The 17342-nt window shown below is 43.5% G+C and overlaps 1 protein-coding gene across 1 annotated transcript in view; it reads left to right on the top strand.

The window, feature by feature from the left end:
* Commd10 (COMM domain containing 10) overlaps positions 1-3200 on the top strand; it is a 119681-nt gene extending 116481 nt beyond the window's left edge. Inside the window, exons 6-7 of the mRNA XM_041660258.1 lie at positions 1624-1683; positions 2404-3200. Coding sequence (XP_041516192.1) covers positions 1624-1683; positions 2404-2442 — 99 coding nt within the window. The 3' untranslated portion in view covers positions 2443-3200. The remainder of the gene's footprint in view (positions 1-1623; positions 1684-2403) is intronic.
* The last annotated feature ends 14142 nt before the right edge of the window (positions 3201-17342 follow it).

Raw genomic sequence — 17342 nt, 5'->3', positions numbered from 1 at the left:
CACCTCTCCAGCCCTGGACCTTCTATGGGAGTTGTGTACCGCTTTTTGATCTCACTACTGGTGTGCAGGGTTGCAGTTCCTCCACATGTCCTCACTTGTCATTGCCTCTATTATTCTTTTCAGTATTAGCTATTCCAGTGCAATGCAGTAGTGTATCTAGGGTTCTTACAGTCATATTTTGGTCTGTGTTTTGTTGGTCCCGTGCCTTTATGGAAGAAAGAGGCCTCAAATTCTCTAGCCTACCACACACTGTCACAGTAGCCGTGGTTGCTTTAATAAGCAGTCCTTCTCTCAGTGTAACATTCTAGGAAACACTACCTTCCAACAGAGCAAAGCAAAAAAAACAACCCAAATTAGTGCTGGGTTTAGGGCTATGCAAATAAGTTATTGACACAGTTGTTCTCCTCTTATTTCCTCATAGCTGTTGACATGGAACTGGGAGGGTAAACCCCTTCTAACTTCAGAGAGAATGCCTGCTGGGTAGACTTTTGCGTGTTTACTAATGTGTGCCAATTAGCTGAATACTTTTTCTAATACGGTTCACGACCTTCATAATTTGCACAATTCTTAAAGGATTGGGCTACACAGCTGATGGGCTTCCCACTCACTGGCTTAAGTGTAAGAACTGGGCAAGTCAGTCCTGTGTGCTCGGGCTTCATGAAGAGGGCACTGTTTCTGCACAGCCCCACTGGCCTAAGACAACTTGGTTTGAACGTTTTTATAAAAGCGGGAACCATCGAAAGAGATTTTTCACAAGAACAACACGGAAGCTAAGAATTGAGTCCATACCGTAAACTCGACCAGAGTTAAGTACTTCAATTAATAACTGTTTACAGCAGCTTCCCACCCCTTCAGTCACGACGCTCACTCCGTGGCATGAGGGAAAAGGAGAGGGATTGGCATGGGTGGCAGACTCTTAGCGTTCTGCTGTTGTTTTCATGTCTTCAGGCGAACCTTGGCTAAGGGAAGCCCTGCTTAGCTACTTAGCAATGTTGTGGTTTGGTGCTTCAGCTGGGTGGGGTACAGTTGTGCTGGTTGGGCACCCATTTAACTCGATCACTGGAGATGCCAACACAGTGTTTCTCTGTGGCACTCAAAATGGTTCCACCAAAGCATGCGAGCTGAATCTCAGACAGTGAGTCCCAGCTTTGACACTGTCATGTTAACTTAGCTTGTGCTGTGTCTGCACATGAGAGAAGGCAACAATCGTAGTGCATTAAGATGGCAACTGTCAGGCTAGTGCTCGGAGGCAGAGGCTGTGCCCACGTGAGCCATTAATGGCTGGGTGAGTTCAATCAGATACGCCGCCTCCAGTGCATGCATAATGCTATTTACCAGATTTTAAATGGACTGCTGAGAAAGATGAAATATAATCTCATGTATTATCTCTGTCTTGTCTTGAAAAAAAAGGTAATTAAATTGTTCTCTTGCTAGCGTATATTTTATTAACCTTTGAGTAGTCAAAGAAAGGTGTCCCTGTAGAGTTGAAACCTTTCGCTCAAGTGGAATGTCACAAAGTGACTTTGTGAGCTCTAGGAATCCCATATACCTAGGCTAGCTGGATAGCATTGGAAAATAGCAACAGGAATTTCATTATTTCCCTTCTGTTTCTCTCCTTTACAGAACCTGGAGAAGGTTCTAGTGGAATTCAACCACAAGGAGCTGTTCGATTTCTACAACAAGGTCTGTGTTTTAAATGTTTTCTGAGATGTAGAGATTTGCTAGCACCTCTGGTTTTATACATTTTTATTTTTGAATGCCTTATTATAGGGCCAAATTCTTTATACTCCTGTAAACACCTCGTATCTCACAGCAGCTTCCTAGGCAGAACCAAGACAAAGAGAATCTGAAAACGAAGCCAGAAAAAAATGAAAATGGTTCTAACTAAAGAGTTAGGATTGATGCTTTCTGTAAAACTGAGCAAGGCACTGTGCCCCCTATAGTCTCTCGTCCGCGGATCACCTGAAGTACTTCATGGCTGGACCCAAGTATAGAAGGAAGCTGCCAGATTTTAGTGATTTATCTTTCATTTGTATTTCATTTTTCTTTCCAAATATTGATTTTTGTACCCCAGGAAAATGCATTCCATTAACCACCAAACTTTAAAGTCTTACCATATGGCGATAATTTACTAAGAAATAGCTGAGAGCACATAAGGCAGTAATACTTAGAAGTCTTCATCCTTCATAAATGTAAAAAAAAAAATTAAATGACAAGCCTAAATCCTAACATGTTTACCTAGCAAGAAAAGCGGCCTGAGTGTTACCCTTATGCCCTGTGTGCGGGTTCATTGTGTGGTATGCCCGCTGCCATTGCTTCTCTTTAGTTTGCACGTCTCGAACATTTTGTATGGTTTGTTCCCTTCACTAACTTGCTGTCATTATTTTTTGTCTTTACAAATAGCTAGAGACCATACAAGCACAGCTGGATTCCCTTTCATGATGTCCTTGAAGACCGGCTTCCCAGTCACATTCCCGCCACCTCAGTCTTTCGCATGGAAGAGGAACTGCCCGAGTATATTTTTGAGAGGACTCAGTGACTTCATTCTACAGATACTATAACTTAATCACTTCTTAAACAAATACTTTCCATGAAGGGAGATCACAGTAAGAGCACTGGGGTTTCAGGTACACCCTCTCTCCTCACGTGAGCCAAGAACAATTGTTGGAAACTCTCGGAGAGAAATCACAAGTGAATGCCCTATTGCCTTTCCGTCAGGCTGCTGTATCATCACTTCGCCGCGGTCCTGCTTTCATGGATCAGCGAAGTCTGGAGGCGGGAGGTGTGATGGGTGCCCTAGCCTTATAATTACATTGCTTAATTAGGGAAGCAGCCCCGGGCCATCAAATGCTCTGACATTTGTCTTACGACTTTATTTTGCTTGAGATATAATACAAGAAGGAGATCAAAATGGTGCCAGTATTATTCTGAGTTAATTCCAATGTGATCCTCTTGTTCTGCCGGCTTGAATTTTTCTGTCTTTAATGGTTTAACAATCATCTAGGTTTATATATACTATTGCAGATTAATAACAGTGCAATTCACTGCATGGAAAGGATTGAGATCGTGAATGAAAACACCTGTAATGAGTCCTACATGGGAATCTGACATTTTAGATCAGAAACTCTTTGCATTCTCCTTCTGTGGATATACTCAGTCAATGGTGTCAGTCAATAAAAGTTTTTTCCTTTAGAATTCTTTAAATTCAAGTGTACAGTATTTTTACTTTATATTTTAAACTGTGATCATGTATAAAAATATGTGATTTCCTGGAAAAAAAAAACATTTGAAATTTTTATCAGGGAAGTGTCTTACCTTGGTTCCAGGGGAAGAAGAGGAAGGAACATGATTTCAGAACGTCCTGTGGTTAAGCAAACAAAACAACTACAGTTGAGCACATTTCTCACGCGAGCGTCCTGGATACTACAGTGTCCCATATCTCCAGCCAGCGTTCACTGTGTGCCACTGAGCCCCGTACGTGTTTATGCAAGAGTGCTGTCGCTGAGAAGAACTGGAAGTTCAGGTTACTGCAGAAAGCAACTGTCACAGCTGTTAATCCATAACTGATGGATACGAAGGGTTTGAGGGCACCAGCTTACTTTGCAGGACAGCTCAGCGCAGGTTACAACGTAATGTCATGTGCTTCTTTCTGTGACCTCTAGGGTCGCTCTTTCTTTCTTTTTCCTTGGATGACGCCTTAGGGTTTCTGTTGCTGTGACAAAACATCATGACCAAAAGCAACTTGGGGAAAATGGAGTTTATTTCAGCGTGTAGCCCTCAGGTCACACTCTGTCCTTGAGGGAGGAACCTGGAGGCAAGAGCTGAAGCAGAGGTCATCAAGGGATGCTGCTTGTGGGTAGCTCTCGTGGCTTGTTCACCTGCTTTATTACACAACTGAGACCACCTACCCGGGGTTGGCTCCACTCCCAGTAGGCTGGGCTCTCCCACACTAACCACTGGTCAAGAAAATGCTCCGCAGGCTTCCCTACAGGCTAGTCTTACTGGAGGCATTTTGTCAGTTGAAAGTCCATCATCCCAAATAACTAGCTTCGCTAAGGCAAATGGCATCACTATTGTTTTAGGTTTTCTGTCGCTGTGGTAAAACACCGTGACTGAAAAGTAACTTGGGGAGCCAAGAGATTATTTCAGCTCACACTTCCACATCTCAGTCCATCACTGAAGGAGGTCAGGGCAGGACCTCATGAGGACCCCGTGGAGGATTGCTGCTTCCTTTCTCCTCATGACTGGCTTAGCCTGCTTTCTTCTCCCAATCCAGGACCACCTGTCCTGGGGTGGCACTGCTCACAATGAGCTGGTCCTTCCTCATCAATCATCAATCAAGAAAAGAAAATGTCCTACTGACTTGCCTACAGGCCAATCCCATAGAGGCATTTTCTTGATTAATATCCTTTCTTTCCTAGCTTGTGTCGCGTTAGCATAAAAACTGGCCAGCACAACCATGTTGCCCAGGTCGGCCATAGTCACCCCGACCCGGGAATCCTGTTTCAGCCTTTCCAAGAAGCTGAAACTGTGAGCATGGTCCTCCTTGCCCAGCTTCCTCCTGCCTTTTCAATGTTCTGTCTGACCAGTTTCCAAAGACTACCCGAAATCTCAAAGGTACTCTAAAATACTGTGTATGTTTATGTGAAAATTCTTTAGATTTCTTTACATGACCAGTCTCAAATTAGATTTGTTTAACCTTCTCAACTGTGACCGTACAGATAGGTAGAAGTTTTTATTGGTGTAGTTTTTATTGGAGTAATGGCCAAATTAAATTTACAGTGTCTAAAGTATAATAGTTAGAAATCAAGCTTTCGGAAAGTAGCTCATTTTTTTTTCCGTTCTTAAAAAAAAAATCTATCTGTACAAAAGCATAATGAGCAGTATCCTCCCCATCGGCCTAATTCAGCACAGTCTCACTCAAACACAATAAAGAATCATGTGGTGGCTTAGTTACAGCAAGGCTGTGGGGATAAAAAGATAGGCACCTACTAAGCTCACAGGTACGTGATCATGTGCCTGGTAACATGCTGGTCGGTGACAGAGCATATATGTGATGGGCTATATCGGATCACTGCTGGGGTGTGCAGTAGACGAGGCCATGTAGATTTTTGTGAATACATTTCTACATGCACAGTGATGGACTTGCCCGATGACACATTTCTCAATATAGTCTCGTCATGAAGCACTTGGGGGTTGACTAGAAAAAGAATTACTCATGAGAACAAGGAGTGAAAACCTGCAAAGATTATAGTGCTTCTGTATTTATTTTAAATTAGGAAGTACCTAGACATGGAAAACCAGTGTAACCTGTGGAGTCTTCATCATTCAGAAATGGCCATTAATGACATATGGTAGGTTTTTCACTTTTTAAATTTCCTATTCATACACCTTTAATATTCATTTTCTTCCTTTTCTAACAAATTGAAGTTGTGCTATAGTTTAATTTTTATGTCATTATAATGGGCATTTTCCCTATCTTTATTGTCCAAAACATAATTTAATCTATAGTAAATAACTTATCATTTTTAATGAGTTCCCCTTTTTATTAGTCTTTGAGAATTTCATACAATGAATAATAACTTATCATTTGAATAAGCTAAATTGCTATGTTGTTAAACATTTAGATTATTTCCACCTTTAAAAATGTTAATAAAGAACACTCTTATATAGAATGCTAGACCACATCTCTCATTATATTATTGCCAGAGATTCCTAGAAGTGGGATTGCTGTTGCAAAAGTATGAAGATGTAGTTTCTGTTTTTATAGTTGATGCTAATTTTATTATAAAAGTAATAGTTTCCCATTAAGGACAAAAATAGAAAGCCATTCCCTTTTGCCATCTCAAACTCTAGAAGTGTCCTTTTTATGTTTTTATATCATACAATATAGTTTGATCATATTCTCTCTCCACACATCCTCCTAGCTCTGTCTCCCACTCAATCAACTTCTTGTTCTTTCTCTCAAAAAAAGCAAAAACAAAAAACAAACAAACAAAAAACCACACCATGCTAAAAAGGCACAAACAGGGAGTCAGATCTGTGCCCATCCCCCTTCTCCCTGCTGGGGTTTTGCCTGGCTTGACCTTGTGCAGGTCTTAGGCAGGCATCACAATCTCCTGAGTTCACCTGTGCATCCACCCTGCTGTGTCTGGAAATGCTGTTTCCTTGGAGTCATCCACCACCTCTGGCCCCACACCGTCTCTCTACCTCCTCTTCCACACAGACCCCTGAGCCCTGACGGGAGAGGTTTGATAAACACATTCCTTAGGGCTGAGTGCTCCAAGTCTCCTGCTCTCTGCACAGTGTCCCTCTGTGGGTCTCTGTTAATTCCCATCCACAGCAGGAAGAAGCTTCTCCAAGGCTTGAGTGACACACAGTGAACTGCACATATGTATGTAGAGCTCATTTCGTTGCTGTGCGCCTTTAGCAGAATAAGAGTAAGTTTAGAAGTTCTTATTTGATTGTAATTAACAGTTTGGTTTCTATATTTTCAGTCAGGTGAATACATACAAACATATTTTAAATATATTCATTTTGTTTCAAGACTTCTGATACATATTGCTAAGTTGTTTCCCCAAACAGTTGTTTTAGTGTTTGTGCTTCCCTCCACCAATGCATAAGAATTCACACACCCCACGCTTTTCTGCCAGCGTTTTCTTCCTCCTGTAGACTCCACCCTTAGCATTCTTCTTCTCTGGGGGTTATAGTTCGTATCAGTCAAGGGATATGAAGAAGGAAACATTGCTTCCCAGTAGAAGTATGTTGTTAGTAAATCCAGGACTGAAGGAAAAGAAATGTGGTTTGGTTTTTTTTTTTTTTAAGATCAGCAAATGTCTGCAGCACGGTAAGTAAGGTCTTGAAGTCAGATATTTATTTTCTTCATACATATTCACTGAGTGCCATTATTCACGTGCTGCCAAGAAGTCTGCATGCATAGCCACCGTGTTGACCATGATGAGCAAAACAAACAGTCCCTACCCACTTGGAAACAGAACGTGAGGGTCGCTAAAGTAAACAAGCTTGCAGTAAATTGACAAGTGTGCAAGAAGTAATAGTTGGAGCCTATTAGGGAAAACTTCTCCACGGAACTAAACCTGAGGCTGTGGGTTTCAGGAAGGATTCTCTGGGGAGTGAGACTTGAACTGAGTTCTATTCGATAAGGTATAATGACAGAATGGAATCAGAGAGAAAGGCATTTCAGATGGGCTGCACCATGCAACAAAAACACCCTAGGGGTTAGAAAAGACTTAGGAGTGTATTTCAAGGACCAACAGATCTGTGTGCATAGAGTGTGCTGGACGGTGGACTGGGGGAGCTGCTACAGTTTGTGAGCCAGATGGGTGTCAGTCCCCCAGTCCCACCCCGCCAACTGCTAACATTCCTATGATCTAGGAATTACAATGTCTAGGTTTTCCTGTATCCAAGCCACCGCCATCTTTGCCCTTAGACTACCCTGCATCCACTCCGGCTCGCTTTCAGACCAGGCTTCGTTCAGGGCTAATTAAACAGTAATCCTACTAATTCTACCATTGCCTTACTTAAAATCCTTCAAAGGGTCCCATTATACATCAAACAAAATGTAATGACTCAGCCCCTCAGCCGTATGCTAGTTCACATTGGCTGTGCATATGGTAAACAAATTACAATTTGCTAAAGATCATTTCTCTTAGTTTCTTAATAGGAATAATAATCTAAACAATAGGAATGTTTGAGGATTAAGTGAGATAAATTTGTGTTAAGCGTTTCATCCAACTCTTGATTCCTGTAATCACATGAGAGTGTTAGCGGTATTTTTACAACCCTTGAGAAAATAGGCTTTTTATTAAAAGGGTTTCAGGTTAGCTTAAATTATTGTAGAAATTACTAACAGCTTTATGAAAGTCTTTCTGAGTTTATTTGAAGTTCGAACAACAACTCCATTTTTTTCTACCTAATAATGCTAAGTTATCCCTTCTTAATTTTCTATTATCAAACTATCGTGGTGTGTAGGTGATAGCACCAGAATAAGAAATGTGTGTTTGTTTGTTTGTTTGTTTGTTTGTTTGTTTTATGAGTACCTTTCCACATGGCCCTTCTGGCTTTAAGAAATCTTTCCCTCAGGCTGGGGAGATGGCTCAGTGGGTAAATGTACTTGTTGCTCAGGGCTGATAACCTGAGTTCGAGTCTCCAAAACGCACAAAAAAGCAAGACATAGAGGTCAAGCATCTTTGATCTCAGTTGTTCCTATGAGGAGATGGGATATGGAAAGAGGAGCAGCCCTGGAAACTCAGCTTTGGTAGCCTAGTGTATGCAGTGGGAACAAGAAAGAAGCAGGGACCAGCACCCGAGCTTTGCCTTTGACCGCACAAGCATATTGCATATGCAAAGCTGCACACATCCGCAGTGCACGTGATACTGTTATTTCATTTTGCCTTAAATAATGTCTTCCCTACACTGTTCATTATAGCAGGGATCAGTAAATGGCCCGGCTTGCCATGTCTTTCTCATAGAACTCCATTAGTTGTCTAGCTGCCAACTAGACAACTCTAGAGACCACTGGATCTGTTGGGAGAGAGTACGTGGTTGGGGGCATTGGTAAGGGACCGGCCATGGGTGAGCTCGAGATGTGACTGAGAATGCAACCAGCCACACTGGGGCTCATAGCCCTGCAGCCAGAAAGAAATTCTGTACGATCTCGAAGAGCCCAGAAGTAGGTTACACGTTGTAGCTGATACCTTCATATAGCTTTGTGAGATTCTAAACAGATCAGCTAAACTATGCTTAGACTCATGACCCAGTTAATCGTGATAAAAATGTGTTGTTTTAAACTTCCAATGCCTGGTAATTTGTTATGGTACAATGGAGAACTAAAGCAACAGCTACGCCTTTTATATATGGTGATTGTCTACTTTTGCACCAACAGCAACGTTGAGTAGTTAGAACAGAGACCCCCACGGAATGTGTGAAACCTAACCATGGTCCTTTGTGTGTGTGGGGGGGGTACAGATGCCTGCATTATATTCTGCCTCCTAAACTAGAATATTCATAGACGACACAAGAAGTTATAGGATAGATTCGGTGTGTGTTTCCATAGCTTCACTTAAATTGTTACCCAACAAGGAGCTATATCTTCTATGCTGTTTTGCAGCAACTTCAAACCATAAGGCTGTCTCATTAGTGACTTGTGAAGGAAACAGAATTGGAGTCAGCTTTGCACAGGCAAGGATTAAAGTATTTAAGGGGTAAAGAGCAATAAGGTGGAGGAAACCCAGGTCCCTGCCTCCTCCCGTGGCTCACTTCTGAATACATGGCAGACAGCTATATGAGAAATAAAGCATGCTTAAGCAACTATATTTGGGTCAAGTGTAGCCTGTAAGCTGCAATTTCGCCCATAGCTTAACTAATTTGATAGCATCTTTTTAATTAGGCAGTAATTTAAAATATATGTTAGAGTGACAAACATTTTACAGCAGATAGTTCAAACTGGATGGATGTCAAAGAGAACATGGAAAACTTAGAGAAATCCAAAAGCTGACAGCAGTTCACAACTTCAAGATCAACTCTTGGGGTTACAGTGACCATATCTTCTTCCTCCTCTCCACGTGCGGCTACCTACTTGAAGAATTGGAGCAAACCTGAGTGGACATTGTGAATTTGCCCCGAAGTCTTACCGTAATCCCTTTCAGCTGCTAAAAGGGACAGGTGGGACAGTTCTGACTTAGTAAGAGGCTAGTCAGGGTTTAAAATTTTAAGTACAGATCAGTCAATTTTGCTTCCCTAAAACTTTGGGGTTTTTTTGTTAAAATTATGCAAATAGTCTACTGAATAGACCAGCCTCATTTAACACTAAAATTAGAGACACTTAATTTGAATTTTATAGTAAAGTTTAGTGGCTTTTATAATTTTGAAAACCTGAAAGGATTTTCATCATTGTTCCCCTTCTCCCAAACCCTTGAGTTCTCCTGAGCCTGTTGTGTCTCTGAGGTGGAAAATGAGGTGTCAACCTCCACAGTCCAAATCCAAGTGACAGTGGTTGCTAGCTTGCTTTGCCTTATTGAAAACAGACCACTTCTACTTTCTATTAAAAAAAAGAGACTATAAATATAAGGAAATTGCAACTGTATCAGGTACAGTCTATACACCCAGAAGGAAGATGACGGTGGCGGACTAGTCTTTGAGACAGGAAAAATACTGAGTATATGGCACCGTTTTCTTATCAGGACCTGAGTTCAGTCATTTTCAGCCTCTCATGAAAATCTGAGAGTCATTTCTTAAAGGATTCTATTTCTTATTTTCCTTTTTTTCTTTCTTTCTTTGAGAGGGTTTCTCTATGTAGCCGCGCTTGTCCTGGAACTTGTTCTGAAGACCAGACTGGCCTCAAACTCACAGGGATTCACCTGCCTCCGCCTCCTGAAAAGATCAAAAGTGTGTACCACCACTAGCAGGCCAAGGCGTCAAGTTTTTTAAAGTATCTTTTTCTTCAAAGGACTCTATGACGGAAAGCAAAAGACAGTAAATTTAATCATTGCATTTATTGTTACCAGTGTTTTGATTTTTTACCTTTTCACAAACACAAATTACATACATATCTACTTTTGAAATTGAATTTTGGAGAACACAGTTCATCTTACCAGAATTGTTTATGGCAACATCAGTAAGGAAGGTTTTTCTCCTCTGTCATAAATATGGATTTACCACGAGGCTTAGCTTTCTTGATTTCTCGAGGTCTTTCTTCAGGTCTCCTAAATTCCTGCTTTTTTTCAAGTTGTCTTTCTAGCCTGTAGTACAGATTCTCCCTGCAGGTTCAGCCAGGCCTCCTATAGATTAAAAAAAACAAAAAAGATACTACACCTTTACACACACACACACACACACACACACACACACACGGTGGGAGTGTGCTTATGCTTTGGCAGAGAAACACAGTAATTTTCCAAACGATCAGAGGCGGGGTGACTCACCAGTCCTGGACCATGTGTTCCATGCTGCAGTCCAGCCTCTCAGCGACATGCTGATGGAAGTGGTTCTGCAAGCTTCACGGTCCTTGAGAAATGTAGGCTGGATGAGTTAGTGGAGTTCATAGACAATATTTCTCCCTCTGCCTCTCCTTATTTGCGCAGTACCATCTCAAGTTTTAAAACAACTCACATCATTGTAAACCTTAAGTGGCACAAGACTAGTTTTCAGGCTCTGAAAGCCAAGTGCATGTGCACTTCCGTAGGGAACAGCCCCTCCTGGGGAGGGTCTCTTAAAGTCACTGATCCCTTCATTCGTCGTGTACATATGGTGAGTAAAACCTTAATGACCAGCTGAAACCCAGATTTCTGCCACCCAGAAGGCTAACGCATGTTCTCCCGTTGCTCAGAAGAGATTTATGACGGTCATGAAGTTGACCTAGACATGCTTCTGGGTTCTGATGCTGCAAGCACTGAAAACAATTACATTCCTACTGAATTCGGAGGTTATTTATATGACAGCGTCGAATGAAGTGCTCCAGAGAGACATCAACAACATTCTTCTATTGAGAGGTATGTTCAGCATGTATAGGTTTTGTGAGCTCATTGCCCAGAAGACTTTAATTTCCTGCTGAAACGTGCATTCTGATTAGAGACATGTAACAGACGCATCCTGTGTACGCTCCCTACAAGGAGACTTCACCCACTGATTGGAGGCAACTCAACAACAAAGCTTGAAAAACAGATCTCATGTGGCATGGATTGTTCGAGGTTATCACAAACATGCTACTTGATCAGAAATATTTATATATATATATATATATATATATATATATATATAGTTGTAGATAATACAGAACACAGGAAAGGTGGGAAGCCAGGCACAAGGGTATTCAGAATTGGGGGTAAGCACTCACCTTTGCAACAGAAGTGGTGTGTGCCCTTTAGGAGTGGTATCCTGTAGAGGGATCCGCTTCTTGTCGATAGAACGACCATCTCCAGAGCTTTGCTACCTCATGCAGAATGACCTGTGAGCCTTAAGGTCTAGGTCCTTCTGTCAGCATGTGGTGCTTTTTACTGTATGCTCTGTTCTTTGTGTGGTTGCAGAGCAGCAAAGAGGGTGTCACAATGCATCATTCTTGAAGACTTGTGAGTTCCCCTATGCAGAATGTGCTCACACTGTAGGCTTGCGGGTTCTCAGGGTGACCCCATTGCTAAACACGCTGTTAGCCCCCCATCTTTTGGGATCAGTGATCTCGTGCAGTTCTGCATGGTGGGTGCTCTGAGCCGATGCTGCAGTGGAATGTGATCACCGTCTGTGAGCATTTACTTTCAGACGCTCAATGAGGATCAGAGCAAACGTACTGATTTCACACAGCGCTTGGCTCTGAACTCGCTCCCAGCAATCACTCCGCACTAATTGCCCTGAGTCACTTTCCTTGGGGTAATGCCATGCCACAAATGCCACTTGCTTTTGTATCTATTTCCTTCGTTCACACTTTTGGCTTAATTTGTAGCGAAGAAAATCTCCAAACAGTTTAGTCACTGCTTGTATTTCAGATCCGTGGTCTATGAGGGGTTGGCGGGGCTATAAACAAGCGGATTGCAAAACAGGGCTGGGACAAGTCAGGTTTTCTTCCCATAGAAAATGGTTTTTTGAGTTGTGAAAAAATAATCTCTACGATTAAATAATTGTGCATTTCATAGGCTTTCTAAAATCGACCTTGCTTAGGTTTTACTAAAGGATGCCACCTCTACTTGATGAATTTTTCTGTACAGGGTATCTCCTTGAACAATTACAAGGAAAGGATAAATGTTTCTACAAGAAGAAATGTCCTCCCTTCCCCCTCTTTCCTGTGGTCCTCCTTCCAGCTGTTCACATCCCTTGAGGTAGAATGATGTGTCTGTTGACAAATATAATGTAGAGGTCACCCACATTTACAACTGGACAGAGTAGCTCTAAAGACTGACTGGGAATGGCGCTTCTGTCATGTACTGCTTCCGATCCACGAGTTAGAATTGCCAATTGGGCCCTTCATCATCTCTCCGTCTTTCTGTAGCTAAGGAAAGCACTGTTGCTGGGGTTTTATGCCATACAGCAGGCAGGGACTGGAGAGAGACTGTCCAAACTTGGAGGTGAGGCTGGGGAGTGATGAGTGGCTGATGGGGAGGAAGTCCTCACCGAGGCATTATGGGTGAACCACACGCTCCAACCTGACGTTACTAAGTTCTGAAAGATGATCAAGTTTCTGTCCTTCCGTATGCAGTTTCTTGGGAGAAGAACCGAGAGTGATGGACAGGATAAGCCAGTGTCGTTAGTGCAAGAACAAATTCATCTCTGTCCTTAATAGCTCTTAGAAGACCAGTTGTAGAGCTGTAGACAAAAATGTCGAAGGCATCGTTTGTACCCTTCAGTTCACAAGTGGGTATAGAGTAAGACAAAAAGGCTTTGGTCTTTGGGATTTTTGTTGTTGTTTTTTGTTTTTGTTTTTGAGACAGGGTTTCTCTGTAACTTTGTAGCCTGTCCTGGAGCTAGCTCTTATAGACCAGGCTTTGGAATCAAGGCGTTGAGCTCATTCTGAGGAACACTAGCATGAGACTTCCAACCTTGCACTCAAGCAAAATGTCCACCTCTCTGAGAACAGAGGAGAGATCGGGCTAGGTCAGCTTCTAAGACCCGTTGGGAGTTGGGGGCTATAGCTCAGTGGGAGGTTTGCCTAGTATATGCGAGGCCCGGAGATCCATTCCCAGCACCAAGAAAAAGCAGAAGGGATTGATGGGTTACCCACCCACCACAACACACTGGTGACGGCTTTCTGTTTGTCATAGGATGAAAAGTGACCTTACACACACCCTTCTCTATCTACACTGACTTCTGAGACAACTTGAATTGCTGTCTTCCAGCTCCTAGGAAACCAAGGAGGTGTGGGCTACTCCTCTGGTAGCCAGGATTCTGTCTTTTAGCCTTTGACTTCATTAGTGAGAAGAACAGAAAGCATTTCTGCCTCTTTCCCGTCTGGCGTTTCGAATGCCACCAGGGTAAGTAGGGAACCCAGGGAAAGGGAGGCGATGTTAACTGACAGATCAAGTTACCCTGGTGTGCCCCAGCAACAGATGTCCAAGCCTCTTCAGGGCCACATGTGTGCCTCCTTTCCCAAACACATTCGGTCATCTGCAAGAAGAGCTGAGGCAAACCGTGTGAAACCTGTGTGGTTTGCCTCAGGCAGAGGCGGGATGAATGAATTGAAAGAGTCTTCCGTGTGTGATTCGCTCTCCGGTATTTTGCCATCCCAGTGTGTATTGAAAGCAGAAGAGAACGTTACGGCGATGCCAACGGGCTGCTACCTCCAACAGTTAACCAGTGCCATGCCTGGATCTGTAAGCACTTGTTGGCTGAACTTCATCCACAATCTGCGTTACAGGCAGGGAAAAAGAAAACGTTAATCATATTAGTGGCACTGAGCCTTAAGGAACACTCGGTATTTCAGTTCCCTGCATGGGGTTCTGACGTGTCCTAGGATATGTTTCAGAGTAATTAAACTTGTTTGCCTCTTTCTGCTTCTGCAAGACTACCTCTGAGGGGGAGGAGAGCCAGATGGCAGGAGGATTCTCCCCCCCAGACCAGTCAACATGTCCTCAGTGTTCTCCCCCACTTTGGCCACAGCTTGTTCCCAGCTTCCTTCCTCCATGAATCATGAACAGTCCCAAGACAGGCAGGATGGGAGCAGAAGACCACCAAGAGCCAACCCTTCTGGCAGAGAGATGCTCTTCACTCCACAGATGCCGGTACCCAGGATGCACAGGCAGAACCCTGGTGCATTCTTTGAGGTCTGGGCTGCAAGAGTGTGGTAAATGAAGGAATATGTCGACGAGTGCTTTACACAGATACCAGAGATTCTTCATTCATTAAAAAATAGTAAAGAAGAAAGGAAAGTGAAATGGCAGTGTGTGTGTGTGTGTGTGTGTGTGTGTGTGTGTGTGTGTGAGCTTGTGCGCACAAGCATACGCTTTAAGACATTTTCAAGGGGGAAAATGTTTTTTGGTGGCGGCATGATTATCATATTCAAATGGGATACTGGACAAAGCCTCTGCCAGGAAACTCTGTTTGCTTGGTTACTTATTCATTAGCACAGCTTTCTGATCCACTCTTTGATAATCCACCAAGCAGGGTACTGCCAGTACTCTTGTTCTGCTTGAGGATAACAGCAGCCCTAATAGCATCGCCTCAGGGCCTTAGGCAGAGGCTGACCCACCCATGGGGGAAGAGGCACTTCCTATTGACTTCTAAAGCCACTTGGGGTGGGGGAGGAGCAGAAACACCAGCACACCTGCCTCTGAGGGGCCGTGATTGGTCTTTAATTGACACAGACCCGGCCTTGCCTTGGCTCGTCAGTTGGTAGACAACACGTATTTCTGGCACTTGTCTTTGCTCCAGGTTGGACATCACCTACCCTGGCTGGGCAGTCTGTGGGACACTGAACACACTTTCACCAAGTTGCAAATGTGTAGCACTTTGATGTTTGCAAGGACCTTCCATTTACCCATGCTTTCTGGATCCTCTCAAAATTCTTCAGAAAGTTGAATGTATGGTTTCTGTTTTCTAGGTGACCAAATCAACTCGCCTAAAACCACACAGCTCACTGCAGACTAGAATTCTGAGAAACCGTGGCAATTAATGTTTGCCTCGTGTGAGTAGACTCCAAGTACTTGCTCTGCCTAAAGGCTGAGACCCCAGTGAAACCCTCCCAGTTTGCGTGGGCCCTTTCTCCGTGGAGGGTGTTGGAGGCCATCCCGTATGCTCTAGCGGCTGTGTTGCCATTGACTGGGAAAGTCCTGAGGATCTGCCCCATGCCTGTGTCCAGAGCACACAGTCCATTCATGAACTTGCAAACCTGGCCAGAACTAGAGCGCATCTTCTCGGGCTCTCCCAAAACAGATGCTGGGCAGGACTTCCAGCCCCTCTACATTCCCGCTCTTCTCAGTAACTGGGACCTTCCTGCTTTCTCTTCCGTATATTGCCTAACGGACACCCACTATTCCATATCTTCCACCCAAATCAGTATCTCTTACACTGGTAACTGGCTGTGACTGCTTGCTTGGAAACCGTTGACTGACCCTGGCCTGAACATATCAATAAACTTTTTATCTACTCTATGGACCTCAACTGCACCTCCTCCAGCTTGGCTTGAACCCCTGCCCGGAGGAGAGAGATCTCTTCTTTAACTCTATGGCATCCCAAAAAGTTCTTCCATTGTTGGCATTTTATAAATTAAGCTTTCCTTGTTTCAGTTACAATGAGGCATCTGTCTCCTTCTTGGACTTAACTTGATACACTTACCAAGTACCTATGTTATGTCACCAATAAAGAAAAGGAAAGACTTGGGTTGTTATCAGCAGATGTTTTTGCCATGTACCTTTGATCATTTTTGTAAGCACCTGCTTAGTTAGAAGCTGGACATACCCAAGTTCTGAACGTGGACTCATTTACTGAGCACAGTGTAATGTCAACACGCTGTTTGGTGGGGTGCAAGAGCAGTGTGCAGGGAGAGGTGGGGAAGCTGCCCGTATATAACACCATTCACTTGATCAATAACATTGGTCCATCAACTTCTGCGTGTGATCCCCAGCAACAACTTCTAGAGCTGTGAACTAAGGAACCATTAATGGGAAAGACCGCAAACTACACAGCAGCCTCCAGAAGGAACCATGGATGAAGCACATGGTCTCACCATTTGTAAAGCTCAGAGAAAATAAATGGCTAGTCTCGGGTCTTGGGACCCCTTCATGGCAGACCTGGGAGGAAAGAACAGGTTTCGTCATCAGTCTGAACTTGGCCCTCATTTTCTCTAAGTATGGTGGGCACACAGGGTTGGTGACACAAACTGCCACCAGGATGTAGGAAAAAAAATACCCTAATATATGGCTATCCCATACCTAGTTCTAAAAGAGTTCATTTGAGGGATCCTAGTGCTTCCTCTGCAATACTGCTACCTTCAGTGCGGCAAACAACGGTGCATCCGCATCCGATACATCCCTGAAAGTAACCACAGTGTTTTAACCCCAGCAGCCCTTGAAGCCCCCTCCTCAGAACGTCTCTGGATTGCCTGATGCGTTCTTGCAGCTGGAGGAGAAGCCTTTCCAGCAGTCCAGGGCAGCCTGAGTGCTTTAATTATGCTAACAGTCTCCCTTATCACACTGGTTTACTTCTCCGGACCGACCTTCCATTGTTCTGCTATTGCTCAACGTTGTTATTTTCCCAGGGAACCGCAGCAAGGACTCCTTAATGAAGCGAGAGAGCCAACAAAGGCTGTTGCACATTCCCCCGTGAAGCTTCGCCGAAAGCCTGACTTCTAGCTTGAGCCCTGAGATGACGGCATGGGCACACGTGACACACTGTGCTCTGCT

Source organism: Microtus oregoni, unplaced genomic scaffold (genome assembly GCF_018167655.1).
Source record: "Microtus oregoni isolate MIOR12 unplaced genomic scaffold, Mior012 000011F_ref0000422, whole genome shotgun sequence".
In the NCBI taxonomy this organism is placed as follows: Eukaryota; Metazoa; Chordata; class Mammalia; order Rodentia; family Cricetidae; genus Microtus; species Microtus oregoni.
The sequence above is the reverse complement of the archived record's forward strand: the minus strand, read 5'-3'. Positions and strand labels throughout refer to the sequence as shown.